A 23,103-nucleotide genomic window follows, 5' to 3' on the forward strand; every position below is an offset into this window, starting at 1 on the left:
ACTGCTACTGTCATTAGGTATTATTTGCATACTGTAAGTGCATGTGGAGATTCAAAAACACATAGCTTGGCAAGGTGCATAACACAAGAAACTTATAGTCTAATTAGGATAATTAGGAACAACAGAAAAGGGTAGGACTAGAGCTGCTCTTCTCAATTATAATTGAAAGCCTGTCAGTAAAATTGTGTTTTAAACACATTAGACATTAGAAAAAGGAGACTATTAAAAGGGGCTAAATAGCCAATAAGTGACTGAAATAGAAGGAAGAATTGCAAGAAAGGCAGATACAGAATAATTTCTGTAATATTTAAGTAATATATGGAGCATTAATTTGACTAAAAAGAAGAGAGAAAGATGCTGAATGGCTCAAACAGGTATCTATCTTTATGATTCTACATGCAAGGTAAATTTTGACATACACAAATGTAACATAACCTTGGCTACCAGAGCTTTATTGATTTAATTTCTTGGCACACAAATTTTTCAGAGGAGGTTATACCTTTTCAATAAATTTCATATCTTATTTTCTAGAGCCTGATATATATGTGGGTTTTTTTGTTGTTGTTGTTTTTTTTTTTTTTAATGAAGAAATACAGCTAGAATAGATCAACTTTCCTAAAATATTTCTTTTTGTTGGTGAAATAAGGCCATTTCTGTGATTCCTTCCTCAGTTTCTGGCTTTTTATACAGTGCATATTGAAACGGCCATTGTGGCCCTGAGGAATGAGAGGGGGAAAGGAAATGAAAATTAAAGAGCCATGGATAAAGCTGAGAGTCTGAGTAAAATTTCCTGGTGCATATTACATTCAAAGATTAAAATAATTTGAAAACTACTGTAAATTTATAATAAATCAGAAAGGGGAATTGAGTTTTCTTACTGAATTATATCTAAAATTATTCTTTTTCTCCAGTGTTTGTGTGTGTGTGTGTGTGTGTGTGTGTGTGTGTGTGTGTGTGTTTTGGAGTTTTTGTTGTTGTTGCAGTTTTGTTTTTTGTTTGTGTTTTGTTGGTTTTTGTTTTTAATAACTTTCTAGCACTTCATTTCAGATCATCATCCAACCCAGAAAAGACAGACAAATTAACTTCGTACATCCTACACTTTTAAGTTTCAGTTTCTAATACATAACCATTCCACCTGTATTCTTGAAAGACAGCAAGCAGACTTTTCCCATGCAGGGTAACCAGTAAGATGGGCAAAATCCTAAATCAGCCTTTTGATACTAGCTGCTGTTGTTATTTTTTTTTTTTAATGACAGCATCCTCAATTATACCGTCTCTTACTGTGTTTTACTGACATTAAGTAGCATACTAGTGGTAAATACAATAACCCTCACTGTTCCTGCTACAGAGCCCATGAATAATCTTAGAGCTGTAAAGCTCAGAATTTTACAGCTGAAATGTAGTTTATTATTTCTGGCAACCACATGCAAAAATCTAAATTTATACACTGTGCATTTCCAATGAGAGCCAAAGGAATTGACTGCTACAGCTATCTGCCCAAAGGAATGCTGAGCCCTTTAATCTGTTCACAGCACCATTCTGAAGAGGTTTGCAAGTCAAGCTAACACAGAAATGGAAAGTGAACATTCTTCAGCTAGGTAAGACCACAGAAACACCAGCCTCAAGCAGACAACATTTTCTCTGTGACATATGTGGATATGCTTTGGGAATTTCCTTCATCACAAGTGGCACACAGGCTAAGGCAACCAGACTGTTAAATAGTAAAGCATAATACATTGCTTAAGTGAGTGCAGGCAGGCAGAATGTGGCCACACCGCTCAGAAGGCAGGACACAAACTCTCTGGTCTTACACAGCAGGTCCCAGAGAGAGTTGCCCTCCTTGGATTGATCATCATTTTTGGCCATGGCCTTAAGTCATGCTTTTGAGAGTTAGTTTGAGAGAGTTAGTGCTCAGGAATCTTAGTGTATCACTGTGCTTGCAGTAATTTGATAGCAGATAGTGCCTGAGGCTTCATGAATTCAAACTCTGTGTGATTTACAAATTGCATTTTAAAATGTGCGAGTAATTAATTCCAAACACTTATGGTTATTTTCAAGTTGTAAGCAACTGCACAAAGTGCTGTTTGTATCAGCATAAATGACTACTTGAAGTATAAAGCTACAAACATTTGGATCTCTCAGTAGTCAGGAATTAAGTGCTCTGAATTTAGAGAATGTGCATCTCATATAAAGAACACATGCAAAAACATACGGCTGGCACCACTTGACAAAAATATGTATACTGTATAGATGTGCAGCTTAGATAAAACAGATAAACATATCCATCAAGTTTATGCATGCAAAAAATCAAAAGTACCACTATGGAACTCAATGAAAAACCTTTCATTTTTATTCAAGATAGAAAGAGTAATTTCATCAAAAATAATAATCTGAAAATTTTAGTAAGCTGTGTTTTGCATAAATGAATCTTGTTACAAGTGAGATGCAAGCCTTGATGAGCAGGCAGCCAAGGGTGAAATAAGAATAAAACCAGTATCTTAGAAAACTTAATTTGAATTGGTTTAGATATCTTTTGAACATTCAGTAATTTTTACAGGACTTTCCTCTCCACACAAATGCTTTTCAGAGTGCAATGTTCTGTATTCTACGTGCCTTTTTAAATATACTACATAATAAAATGTTTAGGCGAATAAAATAACATTTATTTCATTATAAAAACAAAACAAAGCCAAAACTTCAATACTAACCTAACTTTTCAAAATTTACTTAGAATCTTTCAATATTAATTTAGAACTTGAATTTAAATATTTGAATTGTCTTTTCCACTTGAAGTTTATATGGATAGCTCTTCATGTGATAAATCACATTACTACACTACTCTCGGAACATAAGTGATAAAAACATAATGGTTATTTAAAGTACAGTATTCATAGTAATAAATTTTTTTCTTCTTATGTAATTAGTAGTCTTTCCTTATGTATCACTAACAATAGCATAGGTGCAATTAAAAACTTGAGTGATATTTTATGAATCGTCATCAAATGACATATTGTCATTTTGAGTCACATTTTATAAGTCTTATCAACTAAAGAAAATTGCAGATTTAGACAGTTCTAAATGAACCATGGACCTAAATAATTTTGCAAGCCTGTAGAGGAGATTAATCCCTCTGCAGACAGCCCTGCAACAGCCCCCTGGAACCTCCTTTGAGAGAAGAAAAACTATTTGCTTTGAATGACTCATGTTAGAAAAAATGTAAGCTCTTCTTCTTATCTTTTTAGAATATTATTGGTTAGGTTTGATTCTTTATAATTGGTTGCCCCAAAGAAAGATAATGTAGTTGGCCAAAATGTGTTAACCCTGTTTTCCATTGGTTTACTTGTGATCCCCCCCAAACCCTATAAAAGTACATGTGTGATCCCCCATCTTTGGATCTGTAGCCTGACCCCTTCATGGATGATAATAAAGCCTGTGGAAAAAGTCTGAGCTGCTCTCCCAGTCTTTTTATGCCAGCTGGAAACTACAGGTTTGTGTGAGAAACCATGAAGCCAAGTTCCTGAAAGGCCAGCACTCACAAACCTTGTAACTTTCCCCTGCCCAACAACAACAGGGCAGGGGACACAACAAAAGGTTACACAAGCCTTATTAAATTTTCTCTGAAACAGTTCTTTCTTTATCGAGGCTGGAGAGCACAAGCATGTAGAAAGATCTGGGGATTTGGGTTGAATGGCAAGTTGAACATGAGCCAGCAGTGCCCTGGCAGCCAGGAGGGCCAAACGTGTCCTGAGGGGCATCAGGCACAGCATCACCAGCCAGGCAGGGGTGACTCTCCCACGGTGCATAGCCCTGGAATGCCCCACCTCAGGTACTGTGTGCAGCCCTGGATGTCTCAATATATGAATCACATCAAACTACGAGAGGGCGTGCAGAGGAGGGCTTGAGGCCGAGACTTGGGAGGAGTGGCTGAGGTCACTTGGCTTGTTCAGCCTGGAGAAGGCTGAGGAATGCCTGGTGACTTACTCCAGGCAGGCAGCAGAGAAGGAGATGCTGACCACTGCCTGGTGGCTGTTGACGGGACACAAGGGAACAGAATGAAACTATGTCACAGGAAGCTCAGACTGGACATTAGGAAAAGGTTCTTCACTGGGAGACTGGCCAGTCACTGGATCAGGCTCCCCAGGGAAATGGTCATGGCACAAGCCTGTTGGAGTTCAAGGGGCAATGCAATTTTCCTCTTTCTTAAGCATGTGGTTTAATTTTAGTCCTTAAGGGAGTTGGAGTCAAAGATCCTTATGGCTCCCTTCCAAGTTGGGACATTCTATGATTCTAAGATTTATTCAATTCTTTATTAAATGGTGCTCTTTTTTTTTGTGAGAAAGTAGATAATTGTACCTCATTAAAAAAAAAAAATCTTCAGTACAGAGAACACATCTATGAAATAATAATGATGAATGATTACTTCCACAAACACACGCTCTATATATTTTCAAAAATGTTAGTACAAAGAATTTGATAATAGCTTTCTTAAAACAGGACTTTAAAATTACCATTTAAAAAATGTCTTACTGATAAAAACAAGCCATAGTATATCAATGAAAAGCTGAAAAATAAATTTTAGTGTGTGATTGCCAACTGTCAAGCTGCTAAACTGCAGATTCAGAATGACCAAACGCATCATAAAGTGTTACAATGGTGTAGCATTATGCATTCATCTGATAGCTCATTTATCTAACTTAATTTCATCAGGCAGACAGACAGTCATTTAACCATCAACATACACACCTCTACTTCCTTCTCTCCTTTATTATTTTAGATTTTTACTGACTTTATTTTGCATAGGTAAAAGCCAACACCTCTGATTCTTTTCTGTGTTATAAAAAATAGAAACTTGCTAGAAGTTGCTTGTTTTTTTTCCATCATCACTTGAATCCAGATGTACTGCATCTCAGCTAAGTGCTCTAATCAGTTTGTCTCCCTTTCTCAATTTCTTCTCTTGCTGTTGATCAACTTCACATGAATTAAATACTCATTAGACCATGCATCTAAGATTAATTTTATTTCTATCTACATAGTTGTCAAAGGGCACTTCAAAATAATTTGGATTGCTCTCTAAGTAGAATTTTGAGGAGGGAGGTTTGGTTAAAAATTCAGAAATGATTGTGGTTTAGCAAAACAGAATCTATTTTACATATATTAAATAATATTTCTCACAAGAAGCTAATAGTATGTACAAAATAGAAACACAGAAATTGTTGCAATTTGTTTAGAGACCGGTGGGCAACCATTTCAGTTGCAGCACTATTTTGAACTTTTTAGCTTTGAGATTCCAGTGAGCTTGATCTAAGTAGACCCCAGTGGGGTCATTCCACAGTTATGGGTCCTGAGAATACTGGACTCAGATGGGTAATCTTGCACTGGTTTTGATTTTCAAAACATTGAATTTTACTTAGTAACCTTTAATTATTTATTCTATCATATAAGTCTTTTATATTATAAAGACCTATTTTCACTCCATCTACTCTGGACAGGATATCTGATTTATTAGTCAAAAAAGATACATACTTCAAATAATACAGAAATAGTAATGGACCAATTATTTGTTACCCTGGCAGAAAATTTCATTTATGAATTGAGAGTTTGTACTTGAGAACATTTAAAATCAAAACCCCAACTCTAACACAATTTTTATGCACAAACATGGTTTTAAGAGAAGAGAGTTAAATTTAGAAGTTCAAAAATTAATCAGCAGTAATCTCATATCATACTCTTTCTCTCAAAATATAAAAGATCAGTCTTCAGGATATCTTGTAAATATTATCCTCTCTTTCAGTTAAGTTTACTAAACTGTTTTTCAGTGATATGATTGTCCTTCACTTGAAAATATGTTTTCAAACCTGATATTGATCCCTTAAAGTGACATTCTACAATAAATGAAGAGTGAAGTCATAATTTTAAAGCAAAAAGAGAAAAGGATTAATTCTTTGACACCAAATTAATAATTGTTGAAAATTTCAGTATTATTTTAATAATTAGGAAATTTAATACAGCTATTCTCAGAACTGTATGGACATTTATCAAATCCTTCATCTTTTTATGACTGCCTCTGAGGTTTGTTTTTCATTTTTAATAAATTAATCTTTCTCTGATCTTAATTTTGCTCATATTGCTTATGGTCAAGCTGAAGTTTTGTTTTCCATTCTTTGACTTTACTGCATCATTCTGGATTCTTTCTGCTATATTTTCATTGTGCTGATTATTTCATTTTTTTCACTTCTTCCCAGCTTACAGGCCCCTTATTTCACAGATCAAGCTTTGACCTGGCATATTTTCATTTTTTTTTTATCAGGTCCCTCCATACCTACTGACACATGCTAGAACCAGAACATCTAAACATAGATATATGTGTGTGTAAATACACACACACACACACACACAAACATGCAGATATATAAAACTACTTTCATCTGTGTCCTTAAATCTGTTGGGTCTGATCTACTAGTCCTGCACTACCATGTAAGATATTAAACAGTATCTGCTTTCCTATCTGCTTTTCCTGAAACAATTCTCTGACTTCTTATTTGACTAGTTACAATGCAGGCTTTTGCAAAATACATCTCAATATAAATATTGTGCCAAATCAGATTATTCTGGAAGTGAACAAAATTTCTCAGACATGAATCTACTATGTCACACTAAAAATTAGAGACTATAGGGTGGATATAGGGAAAATATTCTTATTTTATCATGCAATGTAACAACAATAAGCAAAATTATTGGAAATGTTATTTTTATTTTTTTTTTCATTGGAAACATGGATAATTTGGGATCAGGACATCTTTTTCTCCTCCTTAGACTTATAAAACATTATTTGTCTAAACATCAGAGGCTGAGAAGAAACTATAAACTAATTGCTTGCTACCTCAGAAGGTATGTATAACAACAAAATCATCAATATCTGCTTCTCTCTATTTAGTTTATTTTACTCTAAGTGAATCACAGCCTCTTTTTCTTTCATCCTTTATCAAGAAACACCTTTTTTGATTTGATATGCATATAAATTGTGTGTGTATGTGTTTGTGTGTGTGTGTGTGTATGTGTGTGTGTAAAAATATATATTTTAACTGTAATATTTCTCCAACAGTAGTTTTTAAATATGAAACCTGATTATTACTTGTTCCTTTCGGAATTTTATGACATAGGAATTTTTTACTTTATTGTCTTCTTTATTTTCCCTCCAACAGATGGATGAGTTTTTAATGATAATGTATTACATGTTCTTCCCTTCACAGCTATTTTTATTGTGAGAAAAAGCTTACCATTGTAATATCACTAATCCAATTTGTATTCCTAATGTTAGCTTCATAAAAATCTTGACTCATGCAACTATAATCAACTAGGGATTCTCAAAATTACTGAGAATTGAGAACCTAATTATACAAAGTTCATTTAGAAGTAGTCACATATCATAAATCAGCTATTAGTGGAACTACTGAAGAGAATGAAATTAACTTTCAAAATGTTTCAGAAATGTACTGCACAGTATTTCAACCTCAAGACAAAGAAGACAAATGTTTTGGGTGACATTATTGTGGTAGGTGAGATTGAGACAACCAAGAACTTTTTAATTCTCAGGGAAAAAAGAAGAATATAGGTGGGCCACTGATTCTCTCTGAATATTTTTCTAAATATACAAAAGTATTATTTTTAAGTGTATTTGTATATACCTATATATATATATATATATATATATATATATATATTTTTTTTTTTTTTTTTTTTTTTTTTTTTTTTTTTTTTTTTTTTTTTTTTTTTTTTTTTTTTGCAGAAGCTCATGGTAAGCTTCCTGGATTTCTTGTAGTAGTTGAAAAGTCCAAAGTCGCTCCTATTTACCATATGGAAAACCAGGACTAGGATTATAATAATTGCCTTATCTTTCAGGATTTACCTTTGAACTTTTCTCTGGGGACAGTTTCCTATTTTGGGGATCCAGGGTTTTTATTGAAAGAAAACAGGTAAATAAAAAAATAAAAAACAAATGTCTTGACAGTAAAATTATCTAAACTTTCTATAAATGGAATTGACTCATTTGATTACTGTTCGGAGTTCATTCAAAGCTATCAATGAGACCTCAGCACAGTCCAGCTCCACCAGAGTCTCACTATGGTTATACTTTACAAAGGGAATTTCTGAAACTGTGCAGCAGTTAGAGAAACAAAATGGCAAATACAAGAGTACATGCTGTCCACATCTTCTGGGAGAATTAGTAATCCACTAGGAATTCTTCTAGCAAAACCAGCAGTTATACAGTTAGACAATGTATAAATTATGGGACACCAACTTCCCAATTTTCTTGGAATTATTATTCAACAAAACTGCCGAAAGTAGTATTTTTTCAGCAGCAGCAAAACTAGGGAAACATACCACAGAGAACAAGGTCGTTATGATTTTTTAGTATATAAGTCTCAGAGTTTTATTTAACTCTGTTATGTTATCTTGAATGTGTGCCATGAAATTAGTTTATGATTACAAGAAAGAAGAACACCATCTGGAAACAGAACTGTAACAAAAGATGCTTTCATGGAAAAAATCAAAGTTCTTAGAGAAACAATGGGGCAACATGTCTTGCTTGAAGCTGTAGTGAATGGAAAGGGCAACCTCATGGCATATGTTCCAGATTGATAAAATGAAATAAAGAATGTCTAAGATTTCTCATCAAATCCACATTCCACATGAATTCTAAAAATTCACTGAGGCAACGGCTCAGCTCACATAAATCATTAACTGTTAAATAACTTTTCTGTTATGATTCTTCTTTCTTGTCCGAATCTACATAGAATTCTTTGGATTTTATGTAAGGTCTGCAGGAGGTTTAGGACCACACCTGGTATTTTATTAAAACGTTAAATTCACAAAGCTACAAACTATGGACAGAATTTCAGTCTTGTGAAATATCTTTGTATGCAGGCAAACACTGCCAAAACAGGCAGCATTTGGAGAAATGTAAGAAATATTTAGTAGACACTGATGATACCATGAACTTATGTATATTTTTCGGACATCTGTTTGTTACCTCTTACTTAAAGGACAAAAAAGCCAAAGGCAAACATCTGAAATCAGACCCTGAATGGTTAGAAAATTTTTGCTTCTTTCTGTTTAGAAGCATTAGTAAAAGAAATCTGCATCAAAAAACAGACCTGGCCAAAATATTTGTTGGGTTCTTTTATTATTGACATTTACACTTGTTTTGGAGCACAGAAAAATATAAAATATTTATTTGCTGTGAGGAATTATGATACAAGAGCCCTCAGTCACAAGTAACCATTACTGGATAAAACAACTTCCCTTTGTTGCTCATCCACATGGGTAACAAGGATTCTGCCAAGGGAGGGGTAGGACTATCAGTAAAGGGTGTGCACAGGGCATGAGGACTGGCTGAGGAACACGAGAGAACAGCAGGGTCCTCCTTAATATAAGAAGAAAGGTTCAGGTAGGAGTGTCAGATTCCAGCAGAACAGCACTTTGCTAAGGTGCTGCACAGCAGGGCTTTGACCTCTTTGACCACAGGGTCCCCTTCAAGGAATGAGGACAGAAGAGGAGACACAGGATCTGCCAGGCTGAGCAGGGCAAGAGTTCTGCTGACCTAGTGAAGAGACCTCTAAATGAAGTTTGTCATGGACAAACACCAAAACCTAAAGGCAAATGGGAGAACAGGCCCAGGGGAGAAGACATGGGAACAAGGCAGTGAATGTTTCTCTCCCTCCCTCTCACTAAGCAACAAGAAACCATTTGTAGTGGCTGTAAATGTGCTCCACAGGATGAACACTGGACAAACTGAAATTGAATATACAGTCACAGAAGTGTGGTGGGACAGTTCCCCTGAATGGAGGGCTCTAATGGATAGACACAGACTCTTAGGAAATGCAGGGGAAAAAAACGGAAAGGCTGCATCTTACATGAAGTAGGATCTTGAATTAACAGAGCTCTTTCTGCTGCACTGCAGGCAATGAGCTCTGAGCTCCTGGGGGCTAGAATGAAAAGGGAAGCTCAAGAGAGAGAGAGAGATCATTATTGTGAATATCTGCTACAGGCCATCTGATTGAGTGGTGATCAAAACTGTTAAAGTACTAAAAGTTTCTCAGACACAAGGTCTGGTTATCATCAGAGACTTTAACCACCCCAGCATCTCTGGGGACAGCCACATAGCAGAGGGCAAGCAATGCACTAGATAACTGATGTCACTTTTTTTTTTTTTAATGTAGGTACTAGACAGGCCAACCTCATGTAGGAGCAAAGAACATTCAGATAAGTCATATTTAACAGCAGATGTGTTCACAATAAATATTAGTTGAATATCTTGAGGGAAGTGAAAAAGGCAACTTATAGAATCAACAACTTGGACTTCAGCAGAGCAGATTTCAACTTATTTATGAAGTGATAAACAGGATGTAATAGGCTGATATCTTGAAGGGCAGGATTGCCATTCAGACAGACTTTTATGTCAGGATATCACACGCTGGAACAATAACAGAAATCTCATGAAGCTCCAAAACAGAAATGCAAAGTCCTACACCTGGAACAGGATAATTACATGGGAAAAAAAAAAATTGCTTGGTGGCATCTCTGACATAAGAACCCAAAGTCCTGGTGAAACAGAAGCTGGCTGTATGCTGCACCTCTGCAGTATTGAAAGCTTATCTCCTATGGAGTGCATGAGGAAGAGCCCAGCCAGCAGCTAAAGAGAGAGTTCATCTGCTTGACACTTAGGTGGCCCCATCTAAAATGCTTTGTTTTGTGGTGGAGGACCCTAGGTTGGACAAAGACTGACATTGACAGACTAGAACAAGCCCAGAGAATGGCCACTAACACTTTGAGATGCTGAAGAACACGTTGTATGAGACAAGGAGATGAAGGAAAGGAATTTTTCAGACTGGACAAGTTGAGGGTATGTGAAAATCTAACAGCACTGTCTAGTTTAGGAAGGAGCCAGAATGGAAACAGAATCTTTTCACAGACCCACTACAGGAGAAGAGGAAGTAGACATAATCTGTAAAATTCTAATTTAAATTGTATGTGAAAATGAGGGCAGCTCGTAACCATAAGAAGTTTCCAGAGAGACTTTAGCATTTTTATCCATGAAGATATTAGAGTTTTGACTAGGCAAAACCCTGAGCAATCTGACACAACTTTGAAGTTATCCATTCTCTGAGCAGGAGTAGGACTCAAAGATACTGGACCACTCTTCAAAGTTTACATCACTCAAGCTCTTTTCTTGGCCAGGTCCTTTCATGAAACTGATCTAGCTATGCCCCATGCAAACAGAAAGGAAAAAAGATAAGTAGATAATGTCTATCCCTGAATGCAAACTCTGGAGTGTCACTGTTTGAGTTATTTCAGTTTTAAATTGTGTCAATTTTTAGACAGTACATTAGTACACTTTAATTTAGGGACAAAAATGGTCAAAATAAATTCCTCTAATCTGCTGTTTGTATTTAAAAAAAATCTCATGTCTTCATTTTTTTTTACCTCTGCAAAAAGGAACTGGAAAATCCCATGATGCACCATTCCCAGGACTCACAATACATGTCAACATGGCGTGGCCTTCTAGGATGTAACCAGAGATACAGCTGTATCGGATTTTATCTCCAATGTTGAATCTGGTTCCATGAAGTACTCCTTTAGGTATTTCTCCTGGGTTGCCACATGTATGACTAGGTAATACTGCCAAAAGAAAGAATGAAATGCATTACAGTTAAAATTTGCAGAATGAAATAATAATACTTGCCCAAAAATTATAATTAACTATTTGACATTTCCATTTTCAATAAATCTCATCATTTTCAAATCTAATTTCAAACTCAGTTCTTGGTTTAACTGCCCTCCAATGCAGTTCTTTACAGATCTATTTTCAAGCAAAGTATTGTACATATCTTGCTGCTTTTCTTTGAATGGAGTGAAAGAACTTTTTATTTAAGATATTCATACAACATAATTATGGGTGTAGTCAGTAGAAAGCCCTTCATGCACAGTCTTCATTTAGGTGGTGAAATAGCAGTTTAAAAGAATCTAATAATTAAATGTTCTCTGAGTAAATTAAAGCCTCAAGTATATAAAAAAGTTTAATTTTCTTCTTAGTTTCACATTCATTCAGGTTCTAGAAAATAAATAAAGTCAATATTTGTTAAAAGAAACAGAAAATATGAAGAAAACTAAGCCAAGACATTGGGTAAATATGAATGGAAGTATTTTTATTTTTTAATTGGAAAAAACTTACTACCATTCATAATTATTAGTTATATGAAAGAGGTTATCTGAACAATCATAAAGATGATACTCTTTCACTTAAAACAAACCAAAAATGTGTAGGGGAGAAGGAAATTGGAATTGGTTTCATTCAAAAAACTTCTTCGAAAGTTTTTAATGGCACACCATTCCTTTAATTGAAGTAGTACAAATTAAAGTTAGTTAATTTCCTTAGAGAAGAACAAGTGCAGGGAGCTAAAATGTGTCATGGACAGAGCACAGAAGACAAACATGTGCATCAAAGAAAAGGTGGTCTGAAAAGCTCACATATAATACTGGCATCATTTCAGAAGCTACATGTTAGGTCAACAAATTCTTTCACCCCATGTTTCCTCTTTTCCCTTACTTTACCCATCTGCAGAATAAACATAACCTGCATGTTGTGAGGATTAATTACTCAGTACAAGAATATCCTCAGAATGTTTGAAAGTGCTATATTGATATATCAATATTAATTATGCCCCATAATACCATGTAAGTTAAATTAGTGAATGCACACCCTTAATTCATTACTAAGTCACAGTAGCCTTTAAATGATAGTAATTGCACTTAATTTATAAACCAAGCTATATAATTTTTTTTTTGCAAAGGTATGAAACATAAAGGCAAAAAAAATTAGAAGAGAGAACATTTCACCTAGAACATAATTTTATTAAAGAAATATCAAAATATTCTTTAAATATTAACGACACAAAAATCACCTAAGACTCTAATGAATGATGAGTTAGACATATGTTCTACTTGTTGCAGATCAAAAGATATAATATTTCTTGAATTAAGGAAACTAATTAGGATTGTTTGTAAATAGCTGTCAAAGGTAGAAGCAATCATTATGATACCTGGTTCATTTTGTACTGTTTCAGCAGATTGAACAGAATAAGGGATTGCTTTGGATGTGCTCACTCATATTGTTTCAAAAGTCACTGTTTGATTCACATATATGAGAAAGATTACATATAAAATAAAGTGCTTACATATAAAATAAAAATATCAGAATAATTGCAATAAAATAAAGATACTGATTTGTATTTAAAGAAGCTGAAAACTATAATATGTTGAAGCATACATTGATATATGTAATTACATGCTTTTAACACTACAAAATATGCTACCTCTCTTCAAACTTTCCCCTTTTTGCTGCCTTAGTCATGATAGGTTAACACAGGCATTTGTTCAGTACAAGGCAAACAAACAAAAAATTGTACCTCCTTTGATACAGGAGAATACTTGCATTTGAGACAAAAATTTCTTTGTTATTTTCTAATCAAAACATTTTTACAAATAATTGTAAATTGAAGTAGTTTCATGAAAAGATCTGATGCATGCAGGAGAAAATTATACAATCCAAAAGCCAGCTTTTATTTTTATGAGAGGGTGTTCTATCAGAAAAAAAAAAAATTGGCATTATTCAAAGCTAATGTGAATTCTGATAAACTCCATTCCCAAGGAAACACATCACAGACAATCTACATCTGCCGTATAAATAACAACTGTCACTGGCTAACTGTTCAAACTATATTGCAGAAAGTCAGTCTTGTATCTCTGTAAAATCTCCTACAATATGATGTTTACCTGCATCTTCTTACTACTACTTCTGTCAAAAATTGCAGAGAAAATGGTACTTGGCATCCTGAAATTGGCACACATTTTACCACAACCTCCTAAAACCCAGTAAAAACTGAGTGATCTGAGAATGACAGCCATATTCAATAATACATGTAACAGTTCACAGGACTTCACCACTTTTCAAGATCAAGCATTCAACTACATTATTTATGTGCTTTTCTAAAACTTTGACTGAAGTATATTGAGATAGACACAGAGTTTCATCTGCACAGACTTTAGTGTTTCTAGTCTAGACCTAAGATGAATTAGCTTTTGAAGGTTCCTAACAGTTTAATCTTTGGATTATGAGGATTCTAGCTGACCAATGTTATCATATGCATCCATCAAGCTTTAAATTCATTGCCAAATTTTCAGTAAAAGACACGTATTTGTCTGCAGAGTTACGGAGGTCTATTGCCAATAAGATTGCAGTCACAGGCTCTTGATTCATTAAATAATTTGATGTTCACTGTGTATTGAGAACTATTATAAACTATACTACACTGAAGCACTTAAGGTAATGGATTTTTTTGTATAGAACTAATGTTAAAGTGCTCCTTTCACCGTGCTTCATATTGTTTGGTTTTTTTTTTTTCCACCCAAGTCCTTTCCAGTTTTGGCAAAAAAAAAAAAAAAAAGTAATTACAGTCCTTGAAGAAAAATCTGTGTAATCTTGGTATTCAGTCAGAGCAAAAATATGCACAGTGGGATAGCCAAGAATGTCTTTCTCCAATTTCCTCCTCAAGTGTAGTGTCTATCTTCGCCATTCAGACAGACCTAAAATCATGCAAAACTTTCACCTTTATTCACTCCAAAATGAAATGAGGAAATTTTTCTTGACTCCAGAGTTACAAGTAATCATGATCAGAATCTACTACTAGAAGAGTAGTTTCAAATTGTTTCTTTACACATATGCACATATACAAACCCACAGAGACATAACTAGACTGTGAAAGCCTTAGTCTGGAAGTTACCTAACATCAAATTTACATCCTTCTTAAAAATTATTTCATGGAAAAATGAATGGATTTCACTAGGTTTACTCTAGGAAAAGGAAGAGTTCACTGATAGAACCAAAAACATATGAAGTACAAGTTCAGGAGGATCAGAAGAAATCTCTTTCCTGTTACATGCTAATTTGTGCACACATGAACCATTGCAATATTTGCGAGACAAAATGCTTAGATAGTATCAATTTTGAAAGATACAGCTTTCTTGATTTACAAGCATTTACACAGCTGTGTCTGTCCATCTCTAAGGATGTGCAAATTTGCATTGGATTGAAAGCTATGAAAATCATTCAGGAGTACACAGCAGCTTTAAAACTTTAATACATCTTTTGCATTAAGATTGATATTTTAATTTTCTTTTGCAGGTAATAACCAAAGATTGATGGATTTTATTTTTAGTGTGTTCACTTTTATTATGCAATAAATGTCTTGTTTTTCGTTATAAGATCATAAAAGTCAATATCATACAAACAATGCCAGAAAACTCTCTCAAGTGCAAAGGCAATCTGAAGTTAGAGATAAAACTTTCTATTTTCTCATACTTATTTTGCCTCAGATACACTACACACTTTCTTAGGTGAACTGATACTAGCAAGCAATATTTTGAGTTTTTAGAACTTTCTTGAAAGAGGAGAACAAGTGCAGCATGACAGCCCAGGCCAAGGCTATAGTAGTATTTGAGGCTGTGCAAAATTTACAAACAGAAACTTTGCCAGCAATCAAAAACCAAAAGTAATTAGTAAATTTCTTAAAAATATCAACACAGTGCCCTTCCATCAGCTCTAAAATGTTCAGTATATTCTATGGTCGGTCTTCCATTTTGTCAGTGCAATCATCAGAAGTATGCACAGTATCTGCCCTTTGCATTCTGAGAAAGACCCTCTAGCAAAGAAGGAACTCCTATCCTCTCAATTATCCTTCCACAGCATTAAATTTCCAAACTGTCAACACCAAAAATGTAATTGGAAGACTACATCTAGTTCATCACTTCATGTATGATAACAAATGAATCCAATAAAGTATAATTTTTAACCTGACCACTTTTTAGGATCCCATTTGACAAAAGACCTACATTCATTAAAAAAAAAAAAAAAAAAATATTCCATCCTGTCATTGAAAGCCCAGGGGACATAAGGGTAAAAACAACAATATCTCTGTGTATTGAAAGAGGTACTTATCAAGCAAAGGGATAAGTACAAGAAACTGTTATGACCTTATGTGATGATTTGATCACCCATGTTCAAATTAGAGTAACTGAATATGAAGCAAATGCAGAGCAGGACTCCTTAAGTGTTCCAGAGCTGGAGAGCTTTTAAGAGGATACTGGAAGGTTTTTACAGCCACAGGCTGAGAAATGAAGATTAAAATGCAGTCACTATGAAGACACTAGAAGACAAACACCCGGTCATATGAAAAATTCAACCAGCTGAAGGAAAGGCTAGTTAAAAAAGGAAAACAAATCACAATTACAAGCAGGTTGAAAATGAGATGCATTCTTAGTGGAAAAAGAAACGATTTGGTCGTTTCCATGCAGTCATATGGAGAGAGAAGAATGGGGGTAGTGTGTCTAGTCTGAAGATGATCTAAATTTATAACATAATTTTAAACGACAGTTATTCCCTGCATATTAAGTAGACTTATCAATAAGTAAAGAAGATTCCTCATTTGGCTGGCATAACTGGACACAAAAGGTCTAAAAGGCCCACTTGCAGATGTCCTGTCCTGTCAGACTGCCAAGACACAGGTGTTTGGGTCTGACAATGGAGATACTTAAAATTGAATTTGACTGAGAATAAGGAAGTTAATTGACTTCTCACTCTACATGGAAAGGCACACTTATTTAAAGATGGAAGAGAGGAACTTATGAAGATTGTCTTAGTATACTAACATGATGAAAGAAAATATAGTGCACAATTAAGATTTTTTTTATATTTTTGTCACTATTAAAAATGCAGTGGACTTTATAAAGATTTATATGTATCTTATGTAAGTATACAGAAATTTTACAATTCTAGCAATCTGAAGACTATATTTCTCCTATATTTTTTTTTTCCTGAAATCTCCTGACACGTGAATCTGTTTGACACAGGTTGAGAAGTATGGTACAAAGACAAAAGAAAAAGATCAAATTTATGAGGGCGAAATAACAAGATATGTACTATAACTGTACAGATGAATTGTGAATAAGAACTGTAGGAAAGAGATTTCACAAGCAGATATTCTCTCTATTGGTTCCAACACTCTCTGAAATGATTGTTGCTACTAAATAAAAACAGATTTTGAATTATTAAGACCTGCCATTTAAGGAAAGGACAATTAATTTTAAGAGACTAAGACTTGAACTTACTCTTCTTTAAGTTTTAAAGTTGCAATAACTTTATAATTAAATACAAATCTTCTAGAAAATCTCCAAATAATGCTTGTTAAATATAATCAACATTCTTTATGTTTCAGCAAAATACATACAAGAATAAAAAAATCTTTAAATCTGAACATATAATGCTTAATGCAAAGTAACTAATTCTCAAAGTATTCTGCATTATTTGATAAATACAAACTGTGGGACTTTTATGCACCACATTTCTGTTCTCAAGCCTAACTACCTGGAGGTCAGGGAAAAACCTCATAAGACTGAGAGACAAAAAAGGAGAAATGGCAGATTAAATTAGGAAAATATCAGCTTCAGTAATAGATACATTACTGATGATTTAATAGAGGCTTATCTTCAACTAACACTAGCTTGCCATCATATATGCAGTCCCTTATTACTAATTAAAGTAGCAGTTTTTCAAAACCCATTTTTTTCTCTCTCTTTCTTTCATTTTGTCCTTCTTTCTTTCTTTTACCTTGATTTGCTGTTTATTCAGATTACAAAAAAAAAAACAGGTTGCAAAAACTCTTTGCTCTGGTGCAGGCACTGTTTCACTTCCGCCACTGTGGTAGCTTTTAGCAAAACTAGACTGTGGACTCTTGCATGCTTTCCAGAATTATTCTCCCATGCTTAACACTTTCATAAGTTGCACTCTGGTGCCCCCAGAGACTTGAAACTTTATCCTGTTAACAGACAATCATGAGGTAAATTTTTAACAGGATTTCAATATGACATACAAGCCTCTTGTCTGTGCCCATAATTGAAGATGAAAGGAATTGGGACTTATAGTTAAATCTTGAAAATCTAGCAAAGCAAAAGTCTAGCCACTAAGTTTTTCTTCACATTCCTTACTCATATAGTGTCAGGGAAAAAAGGCTCTGTCCTGTCCTTGACTCTGGTCAATGCTAAGAATTGTCTTGCACACAGGTTAAAACCAGGCATCTGTATGGATGACAGAACTGCAGTTCTCAAGCCCCTGCATTCCAAGTCCTTCTACTTTCCTGAAGGAATGTTGATTGATTTTTTTTTTTCCTTTCCTATTTCAATACTTCATTCTGTTGACATTGTTAGAAATTCTTATGGTAACAGAAATTCAGCAGTGTCTTTTCCAACTTTGTCCCCATTTGTCCTTAGATACGGCATCTGAAAGCTATGGGAGTTAGAAAGACTTTTGACTGGTTAGCATTTGCAGGCTCATACTGCAACAGGGGTGACATGTAACATGTTCACCACTCTGGCTGTATGGAAAAACAGAAATATAAGGGCAGGAGAAGAATTTGCCAACTCAGAAGCTTCAGCTATAAAATAATTATAAATAGCTTGCTACTTGGGAAGTCCTTAAGCAGCATACGTTTTGATGTGCAGCACTTTGTGGACCTAAATGGAACAGTGAGTATTTTGCACTCCACAGCTATAGGCTGTGAAAAGTTGACATACTTTTGATGAAAATACTAATTTTAATGGGAGTTTAGAAAGGTGAAAGTTTATAAATTTTCATGATTTAGATGACTTCAGAGGGAATAATAAAATATTCCCAAATTAATTGTTAGGTGTGTCTCACAACATGCAACACATTTTCTATTTAACCAGCCAAGGTGAGGCAGAGAGTGCTGCTTAAAACAGCAAATTCTGTCACCAAACCTCTGTTTAACACAAAACCATGATTTTCCGTTGCTTATTTTCAGTGCTTTGCACTGGTCTTTTTTTTCTTACAGTGATTTATACAAACAATTTATAAACAAGTGAAAATAACTGATCTGGATTTAAAAAGAAAATTTAAAAATCCCTCCAAGACACATGCAATTGCATGTTTGGCAGGATGACTAAGCTGCAGTGGGTAACACCATTGAGTTGCTTGTTAGCTCAGTGTAGGAATAAGAATGAAGAGCAACAAGAAGAAAAGTTCAGAGAGCAAAATGAACTACATTATGAAGCCATAATCCAAAGTTTCTTAATGACAACTGCTTTCTATAAAGTAGATTCCTTGCATGGTAGGTAGAACAAATACCTGGTGAAAGGTGTCATGCACAAATGGGAGAAGAAGAAACAAGAACAAAAAGGTGAAAACCCTACATATGCAATTTCACATTATATTGTTCTTGGTACCCTAATTAATTAGGGGGGAAAAAGAGTGTTTTAGGGATTGAATAAACAAAACCTTAAATTTATTTTGATTTTTTTGTTTTTTTTCCCTAAATTTTTTCCTCAGTAAAATGAAGCAGCATCTTTAGAACTTCTGAAATCTCTGTCCCGTAAGCACATATTTTAGTGTGTAATTATTAGGTGACAATATCTACTATTTCTAGAAATTATCTGTGGCCTATCTTGCAAATCCATCCTAAAGTGTTTCTGGTTTTGAGGACTTTTTTTGTACTCAGTTTTGACATGAGAAATCTTAAAAGCTCCTTCAAAAGCCCTCAAGTTTGACTCATGCCAGGCTGATGTGCCTATACCCATTATGTGTGAGCACCCTGCTAAAAATTCTTCTGCACTGATGGGACAAGGAAGCAGTTGTCTAGAGAAAATAAGTCACTTAAATACACTGCAAAACTAAATTAGGTACTGTGGTGTTAAAAGTACTTCATTTTTTTTGCATTCTATGTTACATAATCAGAAAAAGGAAATAAAAATATTAAACCACAAATGTCACAAGTTCAGTCTTCTTGTGATGACCTGTGGCTGTTCCCAGGAGAATTGATTTCCTAAGAGTGAAACCTATAACACTGTTTCACTCCGTAATAACTTTGCAAGGAACTGAATAGTGGCAATAAGTGGCCAGATTTCTCTAGACATTTCCTCTGAAACATTTGGTGTAAAATTCCCTTGAAATTTCTAAAGCACTTGGCTCCTAAGGCTTGAATTTGATTTGCATTAGATCACAGCAATTCTTAATGAGTGAAGATTTCCTAACCTGTACTTACAAATCACAACGTCCTTAATTTTTTTTTTCTTTTCTTTTTTTTTTTTTTTAAATCTTAGACTCATTTTGCACAACTGGCCATTTGGAGTCCACACAAATAATGTTCTGCACCTGACTAAAGTCTATACTGGTCCAATTTGTAGCTTATTTGTTCAATAATGTTCTAATCAAAACTTACTCTGTAGAGGACTAACTCTCAGGACCATCTGGATCTGGAGATGACATAGATTCTCATCTAGCTCTTCTGATGAGATTCTGGCTGGAACTGACACTTACAGACAGACATAATTAAAACATTTCCATGCATTCTTCAACTCTGCCATTCTTTTGGGACTCCAACACCAGCAAAGTGGTAAAAAAAACCAAAATAAAACAGAAGAAACTCAGTAATTCTTTGCAACATTTTTATGTACTATGACATTCTGTCCACTCTGGTTGTCATTGTATATTTTAACCACAAGCTCAAAACAGCACATAGAACACTAGAAGATATTTTCATACACCTCAGTTTTGTCACAATCTTGGCAGCAAAATTAGTTTTGTGGCTATTTAAACAATGAAGCCATCTGTGAGGCTGATGCCATATCAAAGAAAGTTTACTTTACTGCTATACTTGTTTAATGTGCAGCTAAAGAAGATTGTCTGCTACTATTTGTCTAAAAGATTATTTACTGGAAGCAAGGAAGGAGAGTTTAATACCGAAATTGTCCCAGAACTCATTAATTTCATGTTTGTTTCTGTACTACAAGTATGCAAAGGGGGTCAGGCTGTTCTCTAAATCTTAAAAAAAAAAAAAAAAAGTCTCTTCTACTAAAAACCCCACAAGACTGTTTCACTGGAGATCATGTTGCACTTCCAGAGACTTCACATACAAGTGAGTCACTTGTATGTGATCAGGCTAAGGAGACACGATGACTACACTGTACTCTAAAACTGAACGGAACTGAGGCCAGCTGGCACATTATTATTAAACTTTCTGAGCCTGCAAAACAGGATGGCTGTGTCCAGATTGTTTGTTCGGAACAGTCACCAGGCTGTACCAACTTCTGAGTCATTCCCAAGAGTTGTTCAGGAAAGTGCTACTTGGTCCAAACAAAACTCAGGCTGTGATCCATCCAACAACAATATAGGTGTCTGTCAGTGCCTCTGCCCACGTCCTGACAGGGGCTATATTCTGCTGAAGACAAGGACAGCGAGCCTATATCAACTGCTCACTCATCCCAGACAAGGAAGAGAGAGTATCAGCAGCTACTGTGGTAGATAGAACTAAACTTTTGGATAGCTGTGGTCACTGTTGTATCCCTTTGCTATCTGTTAGAGAGAACTTTGTTCCTGTTAAGTTTATTAATAATTCTATTATACATCCTACAGTGAACAGAAAGAAGCACTAAGGCCATCTTTCCTTTGCAATGGTTATGCAGGGGAGAAATCACAGAATTATCTCTGCTGCCATCTCTGATAGAATGGGACAACCTTCTCACACATAACCAAGGAGATTTTGGGGTTTGTTTTTGATATATACCTATCCCCGCCTGCTTAAATAGCCAAGCAAAAGAAAACTAAAAACCAGCTAAAATTATATCCCCACAGGATATGAAAGAAGGAAGCAAGGATAAAATCTGCACTGTACTGATAACAAGGATCATATCTGTGCAAATGCAAAATTCTTAAATAGATGAAATAGGCTTTTTTTTTTTTTTTCTTCCCCTAAGGCTTTCATACCACTCAGTTGCCTAGAGATGTTAACCTCTTGAATATCTACCTAGGGCATTTTATGGATTTCTGTAGTCTGAAAGGTACCAGTTCTTGCTGTACTGCCTCTCTAAGTTATAGCCTGGCACATCAATTTGTTTCACATAATCCCTGGGACAGAAAGTGATTTTATGTATCTCTCTGCTAATACTAACCTATTAATTTTTCTCCCAAAAAGCAGCTATGTAATCTGCCAGCTGTTAAATGACAGAGAAGTGAAAGCTTTATATTCATTCAGTAATCACAGCAGCTCTTTTTTGCTAAACCAGTTTTCAATTTGCAAAGAGCTTGTCAAGGTGATAGGTAACATCTCAAGAGATGCACACGCTGTGCCTTCATCATTCACCTACATTTTTAATGTGGTTCCAAGGCTGGCTGTGGAATGCCTCCCAACAATGCAAGAAGTCTTTATTAAACCAACCAAATACTTCAGATTATTAAGTGTCCCATAAGTATCTCCAGTATGTGGCACTTTTGGGTATTATAAATCTTTATGGTTTCTCATAGTTGGAAAATCAGGTTTAGAGTTTGTTGAAACTTATTTTAGATGCTGAATGCTGAAGCAATACAAGTATATTAATAATGCTAAGAATTACTACACATTGAATTGCTCATCAAAATACTTTTACTAAGAGCTAAAAGCAAAATAATTTACTAAATGTACTTCAGAATACCTATTCTTATGGACCATGATCAGCGTGGTAGGAATTTAAAAATTGTGTCTGACTAGAGTAGGTAACAAGCGCAGACATTTTATTTGGTTTTATGTGACATACCAAAATCTGAACAAAAATTCCAGAATTTCATTTTCAGATGTGCAGTTACCAACAAAATTAAGCAGCAGGGAAATGCATCTTATTTGAAAATAAAGCATTTTGAACTTTTATATCCCACAATTACTAAACCTTTTTTCTCAAAACTGTGAGAAAGATTTAGAATTCTTATGGGTTTGTCCTTTATTTGAATCATGTAAGTACCAATGCAGTATTATACTTGTACTCATGCTTATCTTCAATTATAAGTGTTTAGTCAAAAAATTCACAGACACAAATTCAAATAAAATACAGACTAGATATCTAAATCCAGACAATGCAAATTGTAAAAAAAATAAAATTGTTGAAAGAGTGGTTGTTAGGAATCAAGGGGATATTATTCTTCTTTCAGTATTTTGGTTTATCAAAACA

At 34.7% G+C, this 23,103-nt stretch overlaps 1 protein-coding gene across 1 annotated transcript in view; it reads right to left on the minus strand.

The window, feature by feature from the left end:
- Positions 1-23,103, minus strand: part of CSMD1 (CUB and Sushi multiple domains 1) — a 1,073,346-nt gene that overhangs the window by 519,983 nt on the left and 530,260 nt on the right. The window contains exon 4 of the mRNA XM_062489724.1: positions 11,485-11,679. Within this exon, the coding sequence (XP_062345708.1) occupies positions 11,485-11,679 (195 nt within the window). The remainder of the gene's footprint in view (positions 1-11,484; positions 11,680-23,103) is intronic.

The sequence above is a fragment of the Cinclus cinclus genome, chromosome 3 (genome assembly GCF_963662255.1).
Source record: "Cinclus cinclus chromosome 3, bCinCin1.1, whole genome shotgun sequence".
In the NCBI taxonomy this organism is placed as follows: domain Eukaryota; kingdom Metazoa; phylum Chordata; class Aves; order Passeriformes; family Cinclidae; genus Cinclus; species Cinclus cinclus.